Below are 22,432 nucleotides of genomic sequence, written 5' to 3'. Positions count from 1 at the left end.
ATTTTACCTTATAGTGCCAAACAGCGTATTTAGTTTGTCATATCACTGCTGGTTTACATTACAAACAAGACTTGAAATCGGTTGTTGCTATGTATCAACGTATCATTTCGTGGCCGTAAATGCATCCAGGAGTCAAGCGATGAAGTAACCATTTGTGCGGCCCTTATGTTTTGGACGCCAGATGAAACGGAGCGTGGTCAGCGGTTGCTCGTTGTAACCATCGGCACGGACTTAAACATGGAATAATGTAAACACACGCTACTGAATCACGGACGCACTGGGACAGCCCTGACAAAAAGATTCCTTATCACGACGCGTCCATGTTTTACGAACATCACTGATGATAGCATTGCGTTCGGCCGGAGCATTGCGTGCGAAAACTGTCCACGCCTGCACTATAAATCCTGTATCACACGCGCTTTCGCCGCGCAGCGGCCGTTTGAAACCTGTAAACAATCTGATTTGTGGACTGCGGCGATTTCAATTAGACATTTTCTTATGTAACCAGAACTGATAATTGGCCAAACTAATACGCCGTTTGGCTATAAGCGGCTAAGTGTACTTATTACTACACAAGGTGCCAGTTACTTCTTAAGATCGATCAACATTGCATATCAATGGCGCTTATTTATTCGCGATAATTGTTCTAGTGGCGAGGTCGCTGCGCCTGCGGGGAGGGTATTAATCAGCGAATGCGGGGCGTTGCCGGTGGGCCAGGGGGCAGATTGGAAGTCGTGAAATCTTCGTCGCGCAGCTGCCCGCGTAAATGATCCTCGCTGAAATTACCTATGCGTCGGGCGACTGTGCCATTTTCGCTCGATCATCACCGGGTTGCGTGTGGCCAACGTCAGAGATGCCAAAACACTTACGATTGTTACCGTATTTTATACGAATTTCTATTTCCCTTTTGCGCACCAGTTTGTATTTCAAAACTCCGAATTTCACTGTAATCGAAAAAAAAAAGTCAATTTATTGTCATTTTTTAGCCCCAGAATGCCCAGCGAAATTCATTCTCAGAAATCAAAATATTTTCCCGGGGCATGCTGCGACCGGCCCTAAGCAAACTCGGGTCAACTACGTGACCCTTCGCAACTAGTAATTTGTGGCCAGCAAACTACAAAGATTGCCTTTCAAATATGTGTATGCATCTCTGCCATACGCTGCATCGTCTCTTCTGCGATGAGCAATTTGTCTTCGCGTAGCAACAGGCATTGTCTTTCTGTAGTGACAAGCATTGTCTTTTGTGAGCGAGAGCGTGTCATGTGGAACGAGCATTGTCTCGCACTAAGAAGTATTATCTCCGTAGCAACAAGCATTGTCACTGTTGGTATACGATTGTTGTCTTCACAGCGAAGAATAATTATCTCCGTAGCGACAAGGCGTTGTCGCTGTGGCAACGAGCATTGTCTTTCACTACATGAAGATATTTATCTCTGTAGCGACAAGCATTGTCACTGTGGCAACGAGCATTGTCTTCACTGCGAAGAATATTATCTCTGTAGCGACAAGCGTTGTCACTGTGGCAACGAGCATTGTCTTCACTGCGAAGAATGTTATCTCCGTAGCAACAAGCGTTGTCACTGTGGCAACGATTGTTGTCTTCACTACGAAGAATATTATCTCTATAGCGACAAGCATTGTCACTGTGGCAACGAGCATTGTCTTCACTACGAAGAATGTTATCTCCGTAGCGACAAGCTGGTTGTCAAACTGTGGCAACGAGCATTGTCTTTGTAGCGACAAGCGTTATCACTGCTGACAATGATTGTTGTCTTCACTACGAAGAATATTATCTCTGTAGCGACAAGCGTTGTCGCTGTGGCAATGATTGTTGTCTTCACTACGAAGAATATTATCTCCGTAGCGACAAGCGTTGTCACTGTGGCAACGAGCATTGTCTTTGTAGCGACAAGCGTTATCACTGTGGCAAAGATTGTTGTCTCCACTAAGAAGAATATTATCTCCATAGCGACAAGCGTTGTCGCTGTGGCAAGATTGTTGTTTTCACACAATGCAAAGATATTACCTCCGTAGCGACAAGCGTTGTCACTGTGGCAAACGATTGTTGTCTTCACTACGAGAATGTTATCTCTGTAGCGTACAAGCATTGTCACTGTGGCAACGAGCATTGTCTTTGTAGCCGACAAGCGTTGTCTCTGTGGCAACCAGCATTGTCTTTGTAGTACGACAAGCGTTGTCTCTGGGCAACGAGCATTGGTCTTTTGTAGCGACAAGCGTTGTTACTGTGGCACGAGCATTGTCTTTGTAGCGACAAGTGTTGTCACTGTGGCAACGAGCATTGTCTTGTGTAGCGACAAGCGTTGTCTCTGTGGCAAACGAGCATTGTCTTTGTAGCGACAAAGCGTTGTCTCTGCTGGCAAACGACATTGTCTTTGTAGCGACAAGCAGTTGTCACTGTGGCAACGAGCATTGTCTTTGTAGCGACAAGCGTTGTTACTGTGGCAACAAGCATTGTCTTTGTAGCGACAAGTGTTGTCACTGTGGCAACGAGCATTGTCTTTGTAGCGACAAGCGTTGTCACTGTGGCAACGAGCATTGTCTTCACTGCGAAGAATATTATCTCCGTGGCGAGCATTGTCTCTGTCGCGGCAAGTATTATATCCATGGTGACGAAGGTGGTGGACGCTACGCGTGTGCCTTCACACTGTTTATGTCACCGGCATAAGTGGCGACAAAATTGTTACTCAACGAATTGTGGCACCAACGAATCACGTTTCGATGTGTGCGAGTTTGCAAAATGATTACGTCAGCTTGTCTCGTAGATGCTCAGGGCATCACTGCGGCGTTTTTCTTATTTTACAGTAGGTAAAATGAGGAAAATGTCTCAGAGTCTGAATGGCAAGCGTAATGTTTTTCGCATTTATGCGCACCTTGACTTTGTGTGACTAATTCGTTAAACAAACGACTTTTCGTGGAGGCCTTGCCATGCGCACACACATACACCGGACATGCATACATATGTAGGCAAACACGCACGCACGCAAATATGCACATGCATACACGCACCTACACACGGCATGCACGCACACTACGTGTGAATATACTAGTAAGCGCATGCACGCACGCGCGCACATTAGATCCAGAGCACGCATACACTTACGCACATGCACGCGTACAGGCGAGCACGCACGCGCGCACACAACGTACTCGTGTATATAGATAAACTACTTGACAGTTTGTTTTTTAATCACTTTGGAATGGTTTTTGCTCCAAATCCGTATTGATTGCTGTACAACTGTAGCTAGTGTACATGCTTTCCTGCTTCCGCTAGTAGTAGTTTGCCTTGTTTCGCTTCCAGCATGACTTACTATATAGTCTCGCGAGCTTGTTTAATCTCCACATCTCACGCGGAGGATCGCGAAAGCACGCCGAAAGATAAACTAGTAGTTGCACTTGGAAGTGATATATCCGAGTCTAAGCGACGTCCGACTTCGAAAGACGAATGAGCACTGATATGCACTGTGTCCACATTGCTGGCTCTGAGTCTAGTAACTGCTGCCACTGTCTTGTCTCAGCTCGGCTAACACCAGAGCTTTGCAAATTTGAAAAAGGCGTTGGATATATCCGAAGACCGACGTAGCGTTGGTGCTAATCGTTGTGTGCATCTATTATTATGTTTATAAGTACGTGTCTAAATTTGAATGGTTTAGTCTCGCATGAGAAGTTACTTGAGAGCTTAACGTGACGCATCTAATGGCGTAGATGGCATTATAATTGCACGTATTCTGTGATTATGTTGTAGGAAACTGTTTGCAGTAGTTTTACATTAGGTCTGCGTGTAAAATTTCTACGGGCAGCAAGCACATCGTTATCGACACGAGCGTGTGGTGTGTGTATTGTGAATTGTGATCAAAAACGCTAAATTTGCTGATGCGTGTTCGATCGCCCTCGTGTCGCGCGCATCACTGTGATTGACTTTGTGACTTCTGCGGTTAATCCTTGGTGTGTTTGCTTGCGTCGCAGCTCGGAAACAAGAGATCATCAAGATGACTGAACAGCTGCTGCATTCCATTGCGACCGGAGCCTACGAGGCTTACACGTAAGTTTTGTCGGTGTGCTGGACTTGTATGGTGCGATCACCCCCCGCAGGCACCCACCCTGTTATAAAACAACTACAAAGATGCCCGTTATACATAGAATGCAATATGGCCGCCTTACATGGGAATTCCCTGTGTTAATGATCGCTTTAAGCATACTCCGTAGAAACTCTCCGGAGCATTGCACTGATATTGACTTTTTTTATGCAGAAAAATATGTGACCCCAATTTGACTTCATTTCAACCGGAGGCACTGGGTCACCTAGTCGAAGGGATGGACTTCCACAAGTTCTATTTCGACTTTGGTATGGTTCCATTACTAGTCTTCAATACGATATGGCAAGCTCGTGCAATCTTACTTAGTGCTGCTTGTTTCTTTAGGAGAAGGTGTGAAAGGTATCAATGCAATTTAAGGTGTTGTACAGCAGTAGATGGCGTCCTTAGGCAGCAAGCCTGAATCAGTATCGAACAGAAATTAATTACAAATACTCAGAGAGTTTCCTCGCATACACAACATACACTTTATTCATGCTAAATAACCACAGATTTAAGGTCTGTACTCTACGCAAAACATTTGTCAGCTAAATGAAGCACATTTCTTCAAAGTAGTCGGATTTCGTTTCAAACACAAAAATGGCCGACCGGTCACCATGCCTACGCCACTTGACGGAATGGCACAATTACACGACAAGACCAATCTTACTTCTAATGCCTTGTAGACATCCGCAAAGCATATACCTTGCGTGCATTTATAGAAATTAGGGTACTCTAGTTTGGAGGTTTACTGCAAAAAATCCAAAAAAGAGTGCCTTCTCCAGAAGGGAAATGGTGCAGGTGAACAATTTATGGAAGGCTACTAGCTGTTGTATGCCACCCTTAATGTTTCTGTGCAGATACTGGCTCCATCTGTTGGTGGTTCTGTTTATTAACCCTGCTCAATGCATATCAACTCTGTGTACATTCTGGTGTGACTTCCTTTTTACTGTGCAACAGTTTGTCCAGACACTCTCTCTCTGTTCTGTTCTGGTATGTGGGGATTATTCTTACACTGTTAATTATCAGTTCCCTAGTATGTTCTGTTCGTTGCAGCAAGTGGTATTCCTTCTTACATTTTACTGCCATTTTTCCAGTTTCAGTGTGGCATATTATGGCTTATACAATTAGCACCAGAAGTCCGTGTTCATTTCAGAACCAGGGGGGGGGGGCAGTTGCCACCAGAGAAATGTAGATACATTATATGGTCAATGGCAGTCACCTTCTCTGAGCGGTGGGCGCCATATAACAACCACCGGTACCTATTACGCTGAGAGTAACAAGTGGAAATGTGAAATTTCTGTAGTGTGATAAGTGAACAAAACAGCAATAGATAAGCTTTTAGGAGATTTTTTTATACTATCAGAATTCATAATTCTATAATAATTTTATATATTTCTATATATAATCTATCTATGGATAGGATTACAATAAAGATATGGTTAGTGATCATAGACTTGTTTTAAAGATCACAAATAATGGAATAGAATGCCAAGTAAACACATTTCTATCGTTAAAGTTGCTTAACGTCGCAGCTAAATGCATATATAGACGTACTGTGAGCTCGTCTATGTTGCAAAAATTTGCTAGAACTCATTTGTATTGCTACTTTCATAACATTTCTTCTCAAAATCGAAACGAAATTACTTCTCTTACGAAAGTAGCACCACGGTGATGTTTACACTTCCGTGACACAGCGGAGCGATCGTTAACAGTTCTTTCTGTGATAAAACAAGTTATAATTCATTATTATATGTTTATTCACTATAAAATTTTGAAATTTGTTGAAATCATATCATTATCTATATTACTTATGAAATCAGGAAACAAATATTATAGTGTTTTCGTTCCAGGAACTGTTTGCGCTAGCGGAGGGCTTACTGCTAGCTGCGACATAACAACATAGACGTAATTTTGAAAATCCCAATGTTTGTACCACTTCTCTGGCTCAATGAGAACATTTCGTGATGTTTGCACACTGCAAGTGTGCTCACAGTAGGTCTATATAGGCTTTTCGTTCCGAGGTTTATCCGTTTTAAATATTTGTGAAGTTAGGCTGGTGAAGCGTGAGCAGCAATGCTAATAGATATTACAAGGCTTTCAGTGGAAGGTACTGGAAACAAGCTTGATTAAGCAGTCTATGTTGGGCTGGCTGTAGTAGGCACAATGTTCACATGCTTTGGCTATCATTTATGATCTCGGATTCAATTATTTTCGGATGATGCACGGATCGATTAATATTCGAGACTGCTGTGATAAACTGGAGCTGTAATATGTACTGGTGGCTGTTATATAGTGCCCACCTCCCAGAACACAACCGAGACGTGGCATTAGCTACTCTCCTGAGAACGTACGTGCGTGATTACGATGTTGTGATGCTACTCCTCGTTTACCATTTCCCAGGTGCCCTCATCTGCCACGTGTGTGTAACGATGATATTGAGTCTGTTACTGCTCATTTGTCATCTTCCTGTGTCACGTGTGTGTGTGTGTGACGATAACATTCCTGTTCTGTTTGTCATTTTTCTCTGGCACCCTCCCGTGTCATGTGTGTGTGACATTGGTCGATATTGTTACACTACAGCTTCTTTGTCATTTCCCTGGCACCATCCTATGTCACGTATGTGTGTGAGAATCACATTGTCACGCCACTTCTCGTTTGTCACCTAGTGTCACCTCATTCTGTATTCCTATTATAATACCTAGGCGCCCTCACATGACAAATGTTTGTGACATTGCCTTGTTGTTACGTCGTGACTTTGTCACATTGTGTGCTGTTGCAGTTCTAGGTAAGAACAGCAAGGCGATGAACACGACGTTGCTGAATCCTCACGTGCATCTGCTCGGTGACGATGCTGCCTGCGTCGCCTACATCAGACTCACGCAGTTCGTCGACAAGTGAGTACACCTGCGCTTTTCTCCTACCTGGGCTTGCCTATCATACGTTCCTGCTACCTGTCCTTCCCTCTCGTACATCCCTACACGTTCCTGCTACCTGTGCTTGCCTCCCGTACATCCCTACACGTTCCTGCTACCTGTGCTTCCCTCCCGTACATCCCTACACGTTCCTGCTACCTGTGCTTCCCTCCCGTACATCCCTACACGTTCCTGCTACCTGTGCTTGCCTCCCGTACATCCCTACACGTTCCTGCTACCTGTGCTTCCCTCCCGTACATCCGTACACGTTCCTGCTACCCGTGCTTTCCTCCCGTACATGCCTACACGTTCCTGCTACCTGTGCTTCCCTCCCGTACATCCCTACACGTTCCTGCTACCTGTGCTTCCCTCCCGTACATGCCTACACGTTCCTGTTACTGTCTTCCTCCCGTACATCCCTACACGTTCCTGCAACTACCTGTGCTTCCCTCCGTACATCCCTACACGTTCCCGTCCTCTGTGCTTAGCCCCCGTACAATCCCCTGCACGCTTCCTTGCTACCTGTGCTTGCCTCCGTACAAAATCCTACACGTTCCTGCCTACACTGTGCTTCCCTCGCCGTACATACCCTACACGTTCCTGCTACCGCTGCTTTCCCATCCGTACATCGCCTACATGTTCCTGCCTACCTGTCGCTTTCCCATCTCGATACATCCCTACACGTTCCTGCTACCTGTGCTCTGCTCCCGCTACATCCCTACACGTTCCTGCCTAACCTGTGCTTCCCGCCGTACATCCCTACACGTTCCTGCTACTGGTGCTCCCTCTCCTACATCCGCTACACGTTCCTGCCCTACCTGTGCTTCCCTCCCGTACATACCCTACAGTTCCTGGCTACCTGTCTTCATCCTCTCCGTATCATGCCTACACGTTCCTGCTACCTTGTGCTTGCTGCTCCCGTACATCCCTACACGTGTCCTGCTACCTGCTAGGCATGCCTCCCGTACATCCCTACACGGTTCCTGCACTGTGTCTTCCTCTTCCGTACATACCCTACACGTTCCTGCTACTGTGCTTCCCATCCCGTACATCCCTACACGTTCCTGCTACCTGTGCTTCGCCTCCGTACATTCCCTACAAGCGTTCCTGCTAACCTGTGCTTCCTCAACCGTACATCCATACACGTATCCTGCTACCCGTGCTTCCCTCCCAGTAGCATCCCTACACGTTTCTGCTACCTGTGGCTTCATCCACCTTCGCACATCCCTACACGCTTCCTGCTACCTGTGCTTCCCTCCGTCATCCCTAACACGTTCCTGCTACCTGTTAGCTTCCTCCCTACTCCCTACATCGTTCCTGCTACCTGATGCCTTACCCATCCCGTACCATGCCTTGAACACGTTTCGATGCTACCGTGTGCTTCGCCTCCGTACATCCTACACGTTCTGCTGAACCATGTGGCCCTTGCCCTTCCCGTACATCCCTACACGTTCCTGCTACCGTTCCTTGTGGTCCCTCCCGTACATGCCATAGCACGTTCCTGCTTACCACCTGTCTTCCCTCCGCGTACATGAGCCTAAACACGTTTCCTCCCTAATTCTGTGTTGCGTTTGCACTTGCACTTCCAATCCTATCTAATTCACGTCGCATCCACTCTCCTCATCCACATCGTACGAACAGTTCTCATATTTTCTCACAATGAACACATGCTGATGTATGCAAATTAAAATCTTTCACAGTAAGCATCATATCTAATTTGGAAATTTGAAATATCCTGCCATCATAGTTGACCTATGAAATATATTTCTGTCCAGTGATAGTTAGATAATGGAGTTAAGTTGTTGGTTGTGGTGCAGTGCCACCGTCAGCGTATAGGTAAGGAGTGCGAACAGAATTTTAGGCCGATAGAGTGGGAGATGGTGGTAGGCACACGGTGCTGCGTGGTTAAAATCATGGCTTTCTGCTCGTACTTGCAGGAACGCGTACCGATCACGCAGCAGTCTGAGGAAACACAGCGCTCTGGAACGCGGCAAGGAATGGCAAGTGGCAGAACGTACACTTTCATCGCTCAGGAAACCGCCTCCGTGCTGGGGCCCGAAGTAGTTCTACTCTTTCCCCCCCGCAGCGGCCCACGTGACCCCCTCCTCCTGCGCGCCGTAGAGGGCGCCGCGAGCAGTTTTGCACCGCTCAGGCACCCGACAGGGCGTCGTCGCAGACCGACGCAGCGCAACCAAGTCTCACCTTTAAACGTTACGTGTTTTTGTCGCCCACCGAGCGTGCGTACACGCGGGGTTTTTGTATTAACGTTTCCGCGAACGCCATGCGCAGGCGCATTGTTTACTGTAAATGAGCAGAGGCCCGCGTGGACCGGACGCCGCTCCTGCGTCCCGCGGGAAGGGGGTCTCCGAGGAGACCGGAGTTCGCGAGACGGAACGTCTCGACGCCCGCTCGCTCGGTCGCGAAAGGTCGCAGCCGAGGCGCGCAGCGTGCTTCGTGCGTGCGGCGTCTCGCGAGTTCCCGGCGAGGAAGCAGGGCGGGTGTGTTTGGAGATCGTTACCTCCCGCGATTTGAATGGCGAGCGCGTGTCACGGCAGACTGCGTTACCGCGGCGTGCCCGCGCCTGGAGTGGAGGGCCAGCGAGACGCCATGCTGCAGCAACTGAGCTAGCGTCATCTCCGAGTGACACAGGAGCGCACGCGCTCGGCTGTGCACTATGCAGGAGCACACTCTGCTCGGCTGTGTCAGTCAGTAATGGCCTCGCTGGTGCTTGTGTCATGCCGGCGCTCACCTCTGCCAATAGTTGTAGCAGGTGGTGGCAGCAGGAGTAGTTGTCGTGAGAGCAGGCGTGTCACTGCAGTGTGTTCGTAGGCTCAGAGTTCAACCCACTGTGAAGTGGCATGGGAACAGATAGTGTGGCTACAAAACACACCAGGTGTCTCTGGTCCCTATGGTTGTAGCGCACACCAGGTGTCTCTGGTCCCCATGGTTGTAGCGCACACCAGGTGTCTCTGGTTCCTAGAGCTGCTGTACAGGACAGCTGTCTTTCGTGCTTCTAGTCGTCTTGGGTCGCTGTGGCTCCGGTGTGCTGCTCTCAAACGCCGGTATCCGGGGCGAGATGTGGCCGCATGCCTCCCCCTGGTGACGACGTTTGCATGGAGACTTGTCCTGCTGTCGTTTCGACATTGTTCGCGTCTGCTTATACGATGCCATGATCGCGTCGAGTGGGTGTCCTCCAATCCTCCGGGCAAGCGTGGCACCACTGCGCTATATATATCTGCATCCTAGCGCCCTCTATGCTCGCGCACTTTTGCTCGCCGCAACGATTTGCGTCGGTCACGTTTCGTGATCTACGGCGCAAGCTCTCCCTAGCTTGATCTCCGTGTTTATTTATCCATTTGATGATTTTAGTGCGCTTACACAACCTGGGCCATTTTCTTTCATAGAAGAGTCTATTTATAAAAGCAGAAAGGTTTTTAATGTATTTATCGTATGCTCGTAGTATTTATTCAACTCGCGCGTGTTTTAGTTGTGTTGATGTAAGTCATATTGTGCAATATAAAAATCCGAGGTATTTCTTCGCTTGTTTTTGGCCACTAGAGGGTGCGCCTATGCAACTGAGAGCTGGCACAGGGTGGCTGTCTGTTTATTATCCCTTGCACGCAAAGGCTTTTTATCTCAAAGGTGATCAACTCGCTACATGTATAATATGGATGAACTCGTGATGTGTATACGTAGTTGCATTTTTAGTTTCAAATGGAGGCTTGTAAATTACTGCATGTCGTAATTGGATGTGACACAAGCACATTGTTAGGTGCCATTATTTGCAGCAGGAGCCAGCAGCCGTAGCAGTAGCAGTAAAAGCAGCAGCAGCGGCAGCTGGATGTGCATGACAGCAATTCCTGTTCCCCCAACACGCGGTGTCACGTGGTAAACCTTACCTGACGAAGAGACTCCATTTTCACTATCTTTAGGTGTTGAGGATGTACCGGTAGCGGTAGCGGTAGCGGTATCCGTACCTGGCAAAGCCTGCTGCGTTTAAAAGGCACCCTGAGATACGAGCAAATGAATGTGAAAATGTGCTTCTGGTTATTGGTTATTTTGAGTGCTGTGCTCTTGCTATATTTTGCTCAAGTTTTGAGTAGCACGACTCGCTTGTCGTTTCATACTATATATAGCATGCATTTTCACAAGTCTAGTTAAGAAATATTAAACAGTGAAATATCTTTACATTCGCAATAGACTGCGACCGACACGATTGCTAAGTGAGCAGTATTAGTCGGAGCTCGTTGGGCTCTAGTAAAAGCAAGCGTGCCGGTGTCAGTCCATCTCGGGTATCATTTGAAAATTTATTCTCATCGTTGTACTGTAAGATTATGTGTAATTTACTGGTTCCTATGTAGTATTTATTGTATTTATTGGCATGTTCGGCGGCGCGGTGTGAGCAGAGGAGCGGCGGAGGAATCCCGAGCACGCACTTCAGCAGGGGGCGCCACCGCCGCCCCTCAGCTCACACTGAATCGGTAGGCGCTGTCCGCTACTGCGCGAGGACGACCCGCGTCACTGCCATGCCGCGCGGCGCGTCCGTCGCCGGCACACACTTCCAGTGATCATAAGAGTACTTCCAACGTTCGACGGTACCGTGCGGCGGCGGCGGCGGCGGCGGTGACTCGCCCGACCCCCGTCTGCCGCGTAACTGCTATTGCGACGGTTGTCGGACGTGGGGTGGGGCGATGGTGGTGGCCTGCGACGCCCGCGGTGCCGTGAGCGCCTCCTGGCGATGACCGACCGGCGGCCGCAGAGCTGCGCTGCCTCTCGCGGTTTCCCGCGCCTGCGTGCCGACGTTTCTGGCGCCAGGTGGCGCCACGATCTGTTCTTCTGCGGGTTGCTGTACCTGCGCTCGGCACTTGCATTCTGTGCGGCGAGGGTTGCGGCCGCGTACACCAGGTGGCGGTGCAGTGCACGCGTCTATCTCTCGATTTTCGTCTGTAATTTATGAAGCCGTGTGTAGGCGTACCCTTCCCTTCCGTCACCCCCACCTCTCCCCCATCCCGCCGGGCGGCGTTACCTATCCTAAGATTTCATTGTAACTTTGAATCGTACGGTTTTTATCATATTACGACGCGTCGGAGCAGCTTTTAGCCGAGTGAGTTCTTTGTAGAAAGCCTGCCAGAATGAGTGAGGTCATGGACGCTGGGGTCACTGACGGTGTCGCCTGTCGCCCGACTCACGGCAGCACAGGGTGTGCCAGAATTTAGCCTGTTATAGTCAGTGTGCATATTTTGAATCTTTATATCTCTAAGAGTATTAAGAACACTGTGTGATTGCGTGTGTGCTCTTCGTTTTGTTTTGGTGACCGTGTAGCGGACAGTTACGGTTTTATGTTCTGTATATAAGACTGTAATTGCATTTTTTGAATAATATTCGACCGTATTTGCTTGTTATAGTATCTAAGTGTTCTCACGGGAGACGTGTTTAATATGTATACGAGTCCCCGCGCATGCGCGGCAGCGGATTCTTGTGAGAAATCGACACGCACACGGAATGCTGTGGCGACGCCGGTAGTGGGCGTCTTTTGTTTTTTGAATGCCGATAGTCGGAGACGAGGTGGCAGCTATGTACGGGATGGTTGCAGTAGCAGTATTGCTTGTTTCTCGGCCGAGTTGCATTTTGCGTTTTGACGATCAATGATGAATTTTTGGTGCGCTAAACTACGTTGCTAGTCCGCACGGTAAGGTCGTTGTGCCGGACAAGGCCTAGCTGTAAGTTGTAAGGCCTAGTCGCTGGCATTGGTGTGTTGGTGGTTCACCATTCGGGGACGTCTGTCCTGTTTCCCCGGCTCCTTTGCGACTGTAGGCCATCAAGAAGTTATGTTGAGTTGAACTTAAGTCGGAAATATAAAATCATAATCACAGGATTCACGTGAATTTGGTGGCTCTCGTTCTCACATCCGCATAATGTCAGCAAATGTCGAAGAGAGGTTGTTCTGACGTTTGGTAGGTAATGTCATATTGCATACATTTGCTCTCTCTCTCTCTCTCTCTCTCTCTCTCTCTCTCTCTCTCTCTCTCTCTCTCTCTCTCTCTCTCTCTCTCTCTCTCTCTCGCTTTCTCTCTCTCTCTCTCTCTCTCTCTCTCTCTCTCTCTCTCTCTCTCTCTCTCTCTCTCTCTCTCTCTCTCATATATATATATATCTCCTGCCTTACATGCTTTGGTTTTGCTTCGCATCTTCATCATTGGTATCTGTCATGGGTAGACTGTTGTTCGTTGTGTCGGAATGCAGTTTGCGTGCGCTGGCCACGAGTGTCATGATTGCCGGGATTTCCGAACGCCGCCGAGTATTCCTTATTTATTCCCATGCGAATTTACTCCCAATTCGGGAGGCATTCGACTGCGGTGTCAGCGCGCCGCGACGCGTGTCGGCACGGCGGCGGACGTCACGCGCTGTCCTGTAGGCGCGTCGGCACCGCTTGACGATTGGCACGTGTTGGAAGGTCACACGTTTGCGCTGTTTTCGATCGGCGCCTATTTTTTCGTCGCGCTTCAAAAGCGCCTACAGGTGGCGTTGCGTTCGCGTTGTTTGGCTTTTGAGAATTTTTGTCGCTATTGCGTGCGGAATTTCCGCTACGAGATGGATTCTATAGGTGGCGTGGCAGGACGGTGGCTGATGGAGAGAGCGAGAATCGCTGGCGATGCGAGAGCGCATTAGCAGCTGGCGATCTCGTTGGCTCGGCGTTTTCTCCTACGGCAGCATGTTTTGCAGCATTTACGTGGAGAGTGCGAGTTTGCGTGTCCGCGGGCGCGCGTACGCAACAATCTAAAGTATTGTCCTTTGATCATGAATAATGTAATTGAATTATGGCTCAACGCTACTGTGAAGCACTGTGTATGATTGTATATACAAAGCTGCCTGGATACGACTGTTGTTCCCTCCGTAGACGTTAATTAGCGTAACCCCACCCTCACTCTACACCCGCCCGACCCACGGACCCTTCACGTTGATTCGCGGTCGATTTATGGCAGGTACGGACTATCGCCGTAGCCTCTATCGACGTTTTCAAGTAATTCTTAATGCGTTTTGTCGCCTATTTAATGACGTCAGGTCATCGGTTGTTCCCGCCATGTTTGCTCAGACCTGTCCTGTATGACCGGCATACCTGACGCAAACATGGCGTCCAATTACAGAGAGGCGTGACCCGGTATTTCTCGGCGGATAGGGCGTATTTCGCGCCCGGTAATCGTTGGCGACCGATAATCATTGACTAGTGCGTTAGATATGTTAGTTTATATTTTGAGATGTGTTTGAATAGTCGGGTCCTACTACATATTGATTTTAGGTGAATTCGCGTGTTTTCTTGCGCATGCACAGCGCGTACGATACACAGGAAGAAAGAAATTGTCGAATTTTGCTTTCGACTAGGTGCGCTCCTCTCCGCCTCTCGCCTCTCCCCCTTTCTCTCTCTCTCTCTCTCTCTCTCTCTCTCTTTCTCTCGCTCCGTTGCCGCCGCCACCCCGCTGTGTCGTGGCGTTATTAGTCTTAAAGCGACGTGCAGGCAGGGGCACGTGCTTGCGCTTAACATTCTTGAGACGGTTTAGCGCACACTGGCGACGGCAACTTCGCGCCGTCACCTTTGTCTTCATTAAAAAGTGATTCAATGTCGATTCAATTTGTGTCAGTTACGTCCGTACGATGCTGGTATCATATACACGCGCTGTTCTTGGGCGGTGGTCTGTGGCGACTGTGTGGGCCTTCTACCACGGCGGGCCTGCCACCCGTCATCTCGCGCTCTCTCTCTCTCTCTCTCTCCCCCTCTCTGGCTCTCTCCGCCACTCTTTCTCCCTCCCGTAAGCGTTTCTTATGCTCGGGTGTCACGTGACATATTACGCGGATGATGTGTGCGCGCGTGCGTGCGTGCGTGCGTGCTTGTTTGTTTGTTTGTTCGTACGTGCGCGCGCGTGTGTGTGTCTGTGCGACATATTGTTTCGCGGGCGGTTCGTCGTTGGTGGCGAGAGTGAAGCAGGCGTAATCGCGAACAGCTTGTTCGCCCGGTGACGTGCTTCGCCTCGTCGGCAATTAATCACAATTCGCTTCATGAAGTGAAACAGATTCTGCGGCGGCCGCGATGTCGCGCGCCGCGTGTCTCCTCTGCATGTAGTACCAACAACGCACACGGCAGCATCACCCATCCCTCCTCCTCCTCCTCCTCCTCCTCCTCCTCCTTCTCTCCGATCCGACACAATGTCCAACGTTGGTGGTTAATGCAGCAATGCGTAAGCGATACGCACGCGGAGCCATCTGGCGGCGCACATTAATCATGATGATGCCTTTTGTGAGAGACAAAAAAACAGCGTACCGGTATTCGACGTTAATGGTAGATATCTTGAACAATATGGGTAACATATCACGCGTAGACCCTTGTGAAGTCGGGGCGCCCGCACTGTTGAATTAATATATATAGTCATATAGTTGTGCTTTTACAATTTTATTCGTATATACCTAAGTTATATTTCATTTATTGAACTGAATAAATGTAAAAACAACAGTGAATTTGACTCGTCTTGTTGTATTTGGGTACTTTAGTTGAATGGGTGAATAGCGAACGATTGGACGGGTATTTAATTATGAAGTGACGTAGACGACTATGTCGACAGATTGCACACACGCGCGCACACACACATACGCGTACATTGCGGCAATTTGTTCTCTTAGTGGTGATTGGGGCCGTTATGACCTCAAATGAAACGTGGTTCACATGTTGGTGTACGTGTATGTACTGCCGCACTTGACAACGTGTGAAGCGTTTGCCCCTTATATGTATATAAATAATTTTGCCAGATACTATTTGTTTCATCGGATACTGTGGTATGAAACTGTAATACGGGCTTCTTGCGTAAAATGTCAATCTTATTCATTATTATTCATATTCATTCATATCAAGACTATTATAATTATAAGTAGGTGTCTGGCTTTCTCTACTGTTCTAATTAAGAGTCATCCAGTTAAAAAATGCCACTTTAAAAGCACCATGCATTCATGCGCAAGCAATATATAAAAGAAACTGCTCGGTATGAAAGCTAGGGCAAAAGTAGAAGTGAAATGAAGGGGTAGAAACTGGGAAGTTATGGGTGATAAGGAAAATGACAGGGATGAAGTCAGTGAAGGTAGGTAACGGGTATAGGCGAAGTAGGTGAGAAGGTTGGTGGTATAGAAAGATGAAGGAAACTTGGTGAATGGTAATGTGGGTAAACGAGAGGTGAAGCTAGAAGAGCAGGTAGGAGGAGCGGAGGAAAGGGACAGGATAGATGGTGGGCGTAGGTACAGGCACTTGGAGCGTTTCAATAAAATATAATGCTAAATAAATACGAAATCTATTTACTACCAAAGTCTTAATGTTTCTCTACTCGCTTTCACCTATTATTGGCGTCAATTTGCTGTAAATGCCGTCCAAATGCTCATCTGCAACACGCTAGCTGCTGCACACTGACACATAAATATATATTCATGACTATAATATATTTATGTGTCTGTGTGCAGCAGCTAGCGTGCGGTGTACTTGTGTGTTGCAGATGAGCATTTGACCGGCATTTACAGGTGATTATAGGCGAAATAGAGTAGAGAAACATTAAGACTTTGGTAGTAAATACATTTCGTGTTTATTTACCTTTTTTTATTGAGACGTTCCAAGTGCCTGTGCGCGTAGGTATAGGAGGGAAGAGATCGCGACAGCGCTCAAATAAATATCTCTGAGTGGCGTTTCATGTGACAATCCAGCCTGTTTTGCTAGCATCTATGACAAATACGACATGCGCATAATTATACGCTTTCCTATGACACTATTTGTCATAGGAAGATTCTTCCTATGACAAATATTGTTGCATGTGTTGTGCGCATCATAGGAGTTTAGGAGCGCTATTATGAACGCAAGCAGTGAATTTCAGCTGTAAAGCGGAACGAAGTTGACTCGCCAATATTTGTCATATGAAGAATCTTCCTATGACAAATAGTGTCATAGGAGAGCGTATAATTATTATCAAGAGCGTGTGCGATTTTCTACGCTGGCCACTTGCGATCCGCCGATCGATAAATACGGTGCCGGGTCGAAAAACCGGGCGGAAATATTCAACTACGCTGCCGTGAGACCGGACACACCGCGCGGACCCGGTACCGTATTTATCGATCGGAAGCGGCCAGCGTAGAAAATCGCGCAGTGTGTCCTAGGCTTAAGAAAACGCTGGCCTAGCGAATAAACACAAGGCCGCGTGCATGGCGCTTATGCATAGTTTAGTTTTAGAAAAAAAATTGATAGAATAGACGGGTCCTTTTTTTTAAACGTCGTCTCTTTGTTAGTAATATGCGCGTACGGATTGCGTGTACCGTTTGTGTTTGCGTGTGGGCGTGCGATCATGCGCGTGCATACGTACGTGTGTACGTGCGTGTATGCGTGCGTGTATGCGTGCGTGCGTGTATGCGTGCGTGCGTGCGCGCGTACGTGCGTGTGTATGTGCGTGCGTACGTGCGTGCGTACGTGTGTACGTACGTGCGTGTGTGCGTACGTGCGTACGTGCATGCGTGAGTACGTGCATGCGCGCGTACGTGCGTGTGTGCGCGCGTACATGCGTGCATACCTGCGGTTATGCGTACGTGTACCAACGTCCATGCGTACGTCGATGCGTACTTACGTGTGTGCGTGCGTTCGTGTGTGCGTGCGTTCGTGTGTGCGTGCTTGCGTGTGTGAGTGCGTACATGCGTTCGTACATGTATGTAATGTCACTGTATGTATGTAGGAAACGATATCAGAGCAAAAAGTACAGAGTTGAATACTGGCGTCAGGTGCTCCTAGTAAAACCACATCAAAATAATGAATAGCTTCATGGATCTTGATCTGTGCGGCGTATTTTGATACTTGGCTAATCAATGAACTCGCTATATATTACCGAAAAACTGAACAGCAAATTACACACCGAGTAATAAATATTTATACGTGATTTAACTTTTTTTGTTGCAACATTCTTCTAAAACAGAAACGTAATATTTAATCTATTTAATCCGACCAGGAAAGGATTTGCCTGCGTTGGGAATATGATTACAACTATAATTATATTCATCTCCTTGGATGTATTTAGAGTCAGTAATTGCTTTAAAAATACCTATCTATAATACACGTGTCTATCCGTATCCGGACAACTACCCACTGGACAATTACCCACCGGACAATTACCCCCCGGACAATTACCCACCAGGACAATTACCCACCCGGACGATTACCCACCAGGACGATCACCCACCAGGACAATTACCCACCAGGACAATTACCCACCAGGAACATTACCCACCAGGACAATTACCCACCAGAACAATTACCCACCAGGACATTTGTCTGTCTGTCCTCTCTCTTTGTCTGTCTGTCCTCTCCTCTTCTTCTCTCTCTCTCTCTCTCTGCTCTCAGATCGTCTCTCTCTCTCCTCTTTGTCTGTCTTCTCTCTCCTTCTTCTTCTCTGCTCATATCACGCCCGTTCGCTCTTATTATACGTTCTTTTCGCTTTTTCTGCTCTCTCTTGATTCTCTCTCTAGTCCCTCTACTCCCTCTCTCTCTTTTTTTTTCTCTTTCATATCCCCTCTCCCTCTCTCTATTCCTCATCCCTCCCTCCCTCTCTTCCTCTTCTCTCTCCTCTGTCTCTCTCGTCCTCTCTCTCTTCTCGTCTCCTCCTCTCTCTCTCTTCCTACCTCTCTTCTCTCTCTCTACTTCTCTCTCTCTCTCCTTGTTTCCTCTCCCCTCTATCTCTCTCTCGCAGTTCATATTACTAACACAGCAAGACGTAACGCAGTGCAACAGTAGCATCCGAGTGAGGATCTCATCGGACCCACATGAAGCAGAGATAGATCATCTACATTCCGTAGACACGACCCCCAAACAGACGCGACCGCCTTAGCAACGTCGGCTGTCCATGGCGACGCGTGTCTTCAGGCGTAGTAGTAATAGCAATAGTACGTACTATTATTACGTACTAGCAATTATACGTAATAGTAATAATACAACGCGTAATAGTAACCGTAAAAAACGCGGGCTCTCGCTTTTCTTTCAGGTGAATGCGTGAACTGGAAGTACTTTGACGGAGCGGGTGTGGCGACGCCGGTGTTTTACCGCTACGACAACTCGCCGAGGCGCTGGGGTCAATGTACTGAACATTGCAATACGAAGTTTGGCCCTTCAAACTTCGCGACGTACCCGTCAGAGGCGGATCATCTCTTTATCGTGGACATCGTGTTCGTATTCCAACTAATATTCACAGTAGTGTGTGTGTGTGCGTGTCTGTGTGTGTGGTGTGTGCGTGCGTGCGATGCCGTGCGTGCATGCGTGTGTGTGCATTGTGTGTGTGTGTGTGTGTGTGTGTGTGTGTGTGTGTGTGTGGATGTGTGTGTGTGGTGTGAGTGGTATTGTTTGTGTGTGTGTGTGTGTGTTTTTCTACACGTTATACTATGAGTTAAATCAAGTTATTCTTAACCGTTATGACGCGTGTTGCGTGCGCGCGCGCAGTGCGTGCTTGAGTGCGTGTATGTGCGATGCGTGGCGTAGCGTGCGTGCGGCGTGCGTGGCGTGAGTGCGTGCGTGCGTGGTTGTGGTGTGTGATGTGCGTGCGTGTGCGTGCGTGTGCGTGCGTGCCGTGCGTCTGCGTGGTGTGTGATGTGTGTTGTGTGTGTGTGTGGTGTCGTGTGGTGTGTGTGTTGTGATGTGTGTGAATATTCGACATATAGTACTATATTATTACTAATTACGCGGCTTTGTGTGTATGATAATGTATTCATTTATTTATTTATTTATTTATTCATGGCATTTAGTTCATTCATATATTACACGTCGTTACAGAATGAAATTGAGAAGTGCATTTTGGATCGGATAAGCAGCAGATAAGATAAGAATCTTTGCGTGGGTCGACGAACACCCCCTGATTTATAAGGCATGCGGGAAGCACTGCGACTTTAGTCCAAAAAAAGGCATAGACGCACAGAGGCAACGAACTGATAGATATCTGGAAAGATAAGATTCGTATGGCATGAATGTGCGAGAAATCACTTAGTAAAAATGTAATATATATTATATATGTGATGTGTGTGTAAGTGTGTGTGCGTGTGCGTTGTGCTGTGCGTGGTGCGTGTGCGTGTGCGTGGCGGTGCGTGTCGCGTGTGGCGTGTGCGTGTGCGTGTGCGTGTGCGATTGCGTGGCGTGTGTGTTAGTGTGGTGTGTCGTGTGTGTGTGTGTGGTGTGTGTGTGATGTGGTGTGCGGTCGTACTCCACATCCATTAACAATTATTTAACTGAGAATAATACATTCAGAAATTCCTGCGTGTAGTAACAGCATCATTTAGCTATTGCAACATTTTGTTGGGAATTGTGGTTAACTGTACATCAAGGTAGAAACACACCCACACAACACACTTATAACGCTCCGAGATGTATATTTTTCGGCCAAGTAATGAGAATTATGCAAGTAAATAGCATAAGTACGATAGGTATAGAATAATACAATCACAATATAAATAAGAACAAAACATCTATACACATTATTAACTACTACTATTACACTGAACATAGGATGGCTAAAGCTTAATGAAAGAATTTCTCCGCGACACAGGTCAATAATGTAGCGAAGTACCCCATTGCTAGGCATTCCCGTGCAAGGCACGGACGTGTGTTCCCTTACCCTCGTAACACCGATCAACTCAACTACCTTGTGACTGCATCGGAACCGGATACGAGGGAGAGAGGTGTGAAATAAGTAAGGAGCTTGCAACGAAAGTTATTCACTCTTAACAAACGCGCTTCGCGCACATTCGTACCCGGTGTTTTAACAAACATGCGGTTCAATAATTTTAGTACATCACTGAGGTACTGTCAGTAAAATATTGATGGCAGCTGTGTAAAGTGTTTTTAGTGACGCTTTTTGGTAACACAACGTTGGCGGGAGCTACTTATGATAAACAGTGTAGCCCGGGTCGTCATTATTAACACTAACGCTCAATAGAATCGCCCCACCACACCACACGCAGCTATCCACCACCGACCAAACTACACATTTTTAATCTTACACTGTCTTATATACTTTAGCTCCGCGAATTGTCGTTTCCGTAAAATCAAAAGCGGTAGAGGTGCGCTGCACATATACTCTGGTTAACGTCACTTTGTCAAGTGAAGTTAAGTCAAGCTGGCCATCTTGCATCGCTCCTGTACTGCTCCGCTGGCCGCTAATAGCGGGAATTTGTGTCATTGCAATTCAGTTCGGCAGTGTCTTTCAGAATCACAGGCCAGTGTCGCTAACGTCGAGACAACATCCTCCGAGAACAATTATAATAATCGCGTACACATACAAGTGCATACACGCGGACTACGAAAGCCAGAACAAGCGCAAGTGAAAAGTTGGTGCAAGTGCACATCGGACATACGAAACTGTTAATTTGGACCGCAGTGCACAGACTGCGAACGTAAGTATAATTGATAACAGGGTTAAGGAGGATGAGCAGAGCTGCTCTTCTGCCCTTTCTGTCTCTCTGTGTGACATCTCTCTCTTACAACTCGCTCTCTCACTCATCACCTCACTCATCCACTCATCTCGCACTCACTCACTCCTCTCGCACTCACTCATCTCTCTCACTCTCACTCCATCTCGCGTCACGTGTCTCAATTTTCTCACTCAATTCTTTGTCTTTCTCTTTTTCTTCTCGCTCTCCAGCTTACTCTCTTTCTCTTTCTCTGTTCTCTCTCTGCTGCTCTCTACATCGCTCTGGGGCGGTCTCATCTCTCTCTCTCTCCTCTCTCGTCTCTCTCTCATATTCTCTCTCTCTCTTCTCCTCTTCTCTCTCTGCTCTCTCATCTCTGTCTCTCTGCTCGTTCTCTCATCTTCTCTGCTCTGCCTTCCCTCTCTCTTCTCTCTCTTTCTCTCTGTCTCTCTGTCATCTCTCTTTCTCTCTCTGGCCTCCCTCTCTCTCTCTCTTCTCACCCACACTCTTTCTTCACTCTCTCTCTCTCTCCCTCTCGTTTCTCGTCTCCCTTCACGTCTTTCTCTCCCACTCTTTCTCCTCCCACTCCTCTCTCGTCTTCTCTCTCTCAAATTCGTCTCTCTCATCTCTCTCTCTCTGCATCCCCACTCTCTCTCTCTCCCACTCTCTCTCTCTCCTCTTTCTCTCTCTCTCTCAGGTATACGCGTGCCACCTCTACCAGCTGCGTTGATGGTACTGAGACTTGCGCATGCGTCGACAACCAGCAGGTGCGTGTTCATGCGTCGACATGCAGGACCTGTGTACTGAAGACGAGCTGGACGTACGCGAAGTGTATCCAGAGTTGTGGATATCACAGTGCCAGCGACGACACCAAGAACGAGCGCAGTATACAGATGCGGGCGGGGGGACATGTGGGGCTCGCTTACAGCCGTGCCACGTGAGTAAGTCGTGCTGTGTGTGGCGTGCGTGGTGTAT

General features: G+C 47.8%; 1 protein-coding gene and 1 long non-coding RNA gene across 2 annotated transcripts in view; one reads left to right on the top strand and one right to left on the bottom strand.

Moving 5' to 3' along the window:
• The window catches only part of LOC106821309 (calcium/calmodulin-dependent protein kinase type II delta chain-like), a 136,655-nt gene extending 127,585 nt beyond the window's left edge, over positions 1-9,070 (top strand). The window contains exons 16-19 of the mRNA XM_014826065.1: positions 3,985-4,060; positions 4,269-4,363; positions 6,874-6,988; positions 8,944-9,070. Coding sequence (XP_014681551.1) covers positions 3,985-4,060; positions 4,269-4,363; positions 6,874-6,988; positions 8,944-9,070 — 413 coding nt within the window. The remainder of the gene's footprint in view (positions 1-3,984; positions 4,061-4,268; positions 4,364-6,873; positions 6,989-8,943) is intronic.
• A 4,020-nt stretch (positions 9,071-13,090) lies between these two features.
• On the bottom strand, positions 13,091-22,134 carry LOC106821615. Its single transcript, XR_001395754.1, has 4 exons — positions 22,106-22,134; positions 22,029-22,036; positions 18,708-18,722; positions 13,091-14,767 (listed from the first exon to the last, which is right to left on the bottom strand). It is a non-coding gene; the product is annotated as an uncharacterized LOC106821615 (long non-coding RNA).
• Between the last annotated feature and the right edge of the window lie 298 nt (positions 22,135-22,432).

The sequence above is a fragment of the Priapulus caudatus genome, unplaced genomic scaffold (assembly GCF_000485595.1).
Source record: "Priapulus caudatus unplaced genomic scaffold, Priapulus_caudatus-5.0.1 Scaffold4, whole genome shotgun sequence".
Lineage (NCBI taxonomy): Eukaryota > Metazoa > Priapulida > Priapulimorpha > Priapulimorphida > Priapulidae > Priapulus > Priapulus caudatus.
The sequence above is the reverse complement of the archived record's forward strand: the minus strand, read 5'-3'. Positions and strand labels throughout refer to the sequence as shown.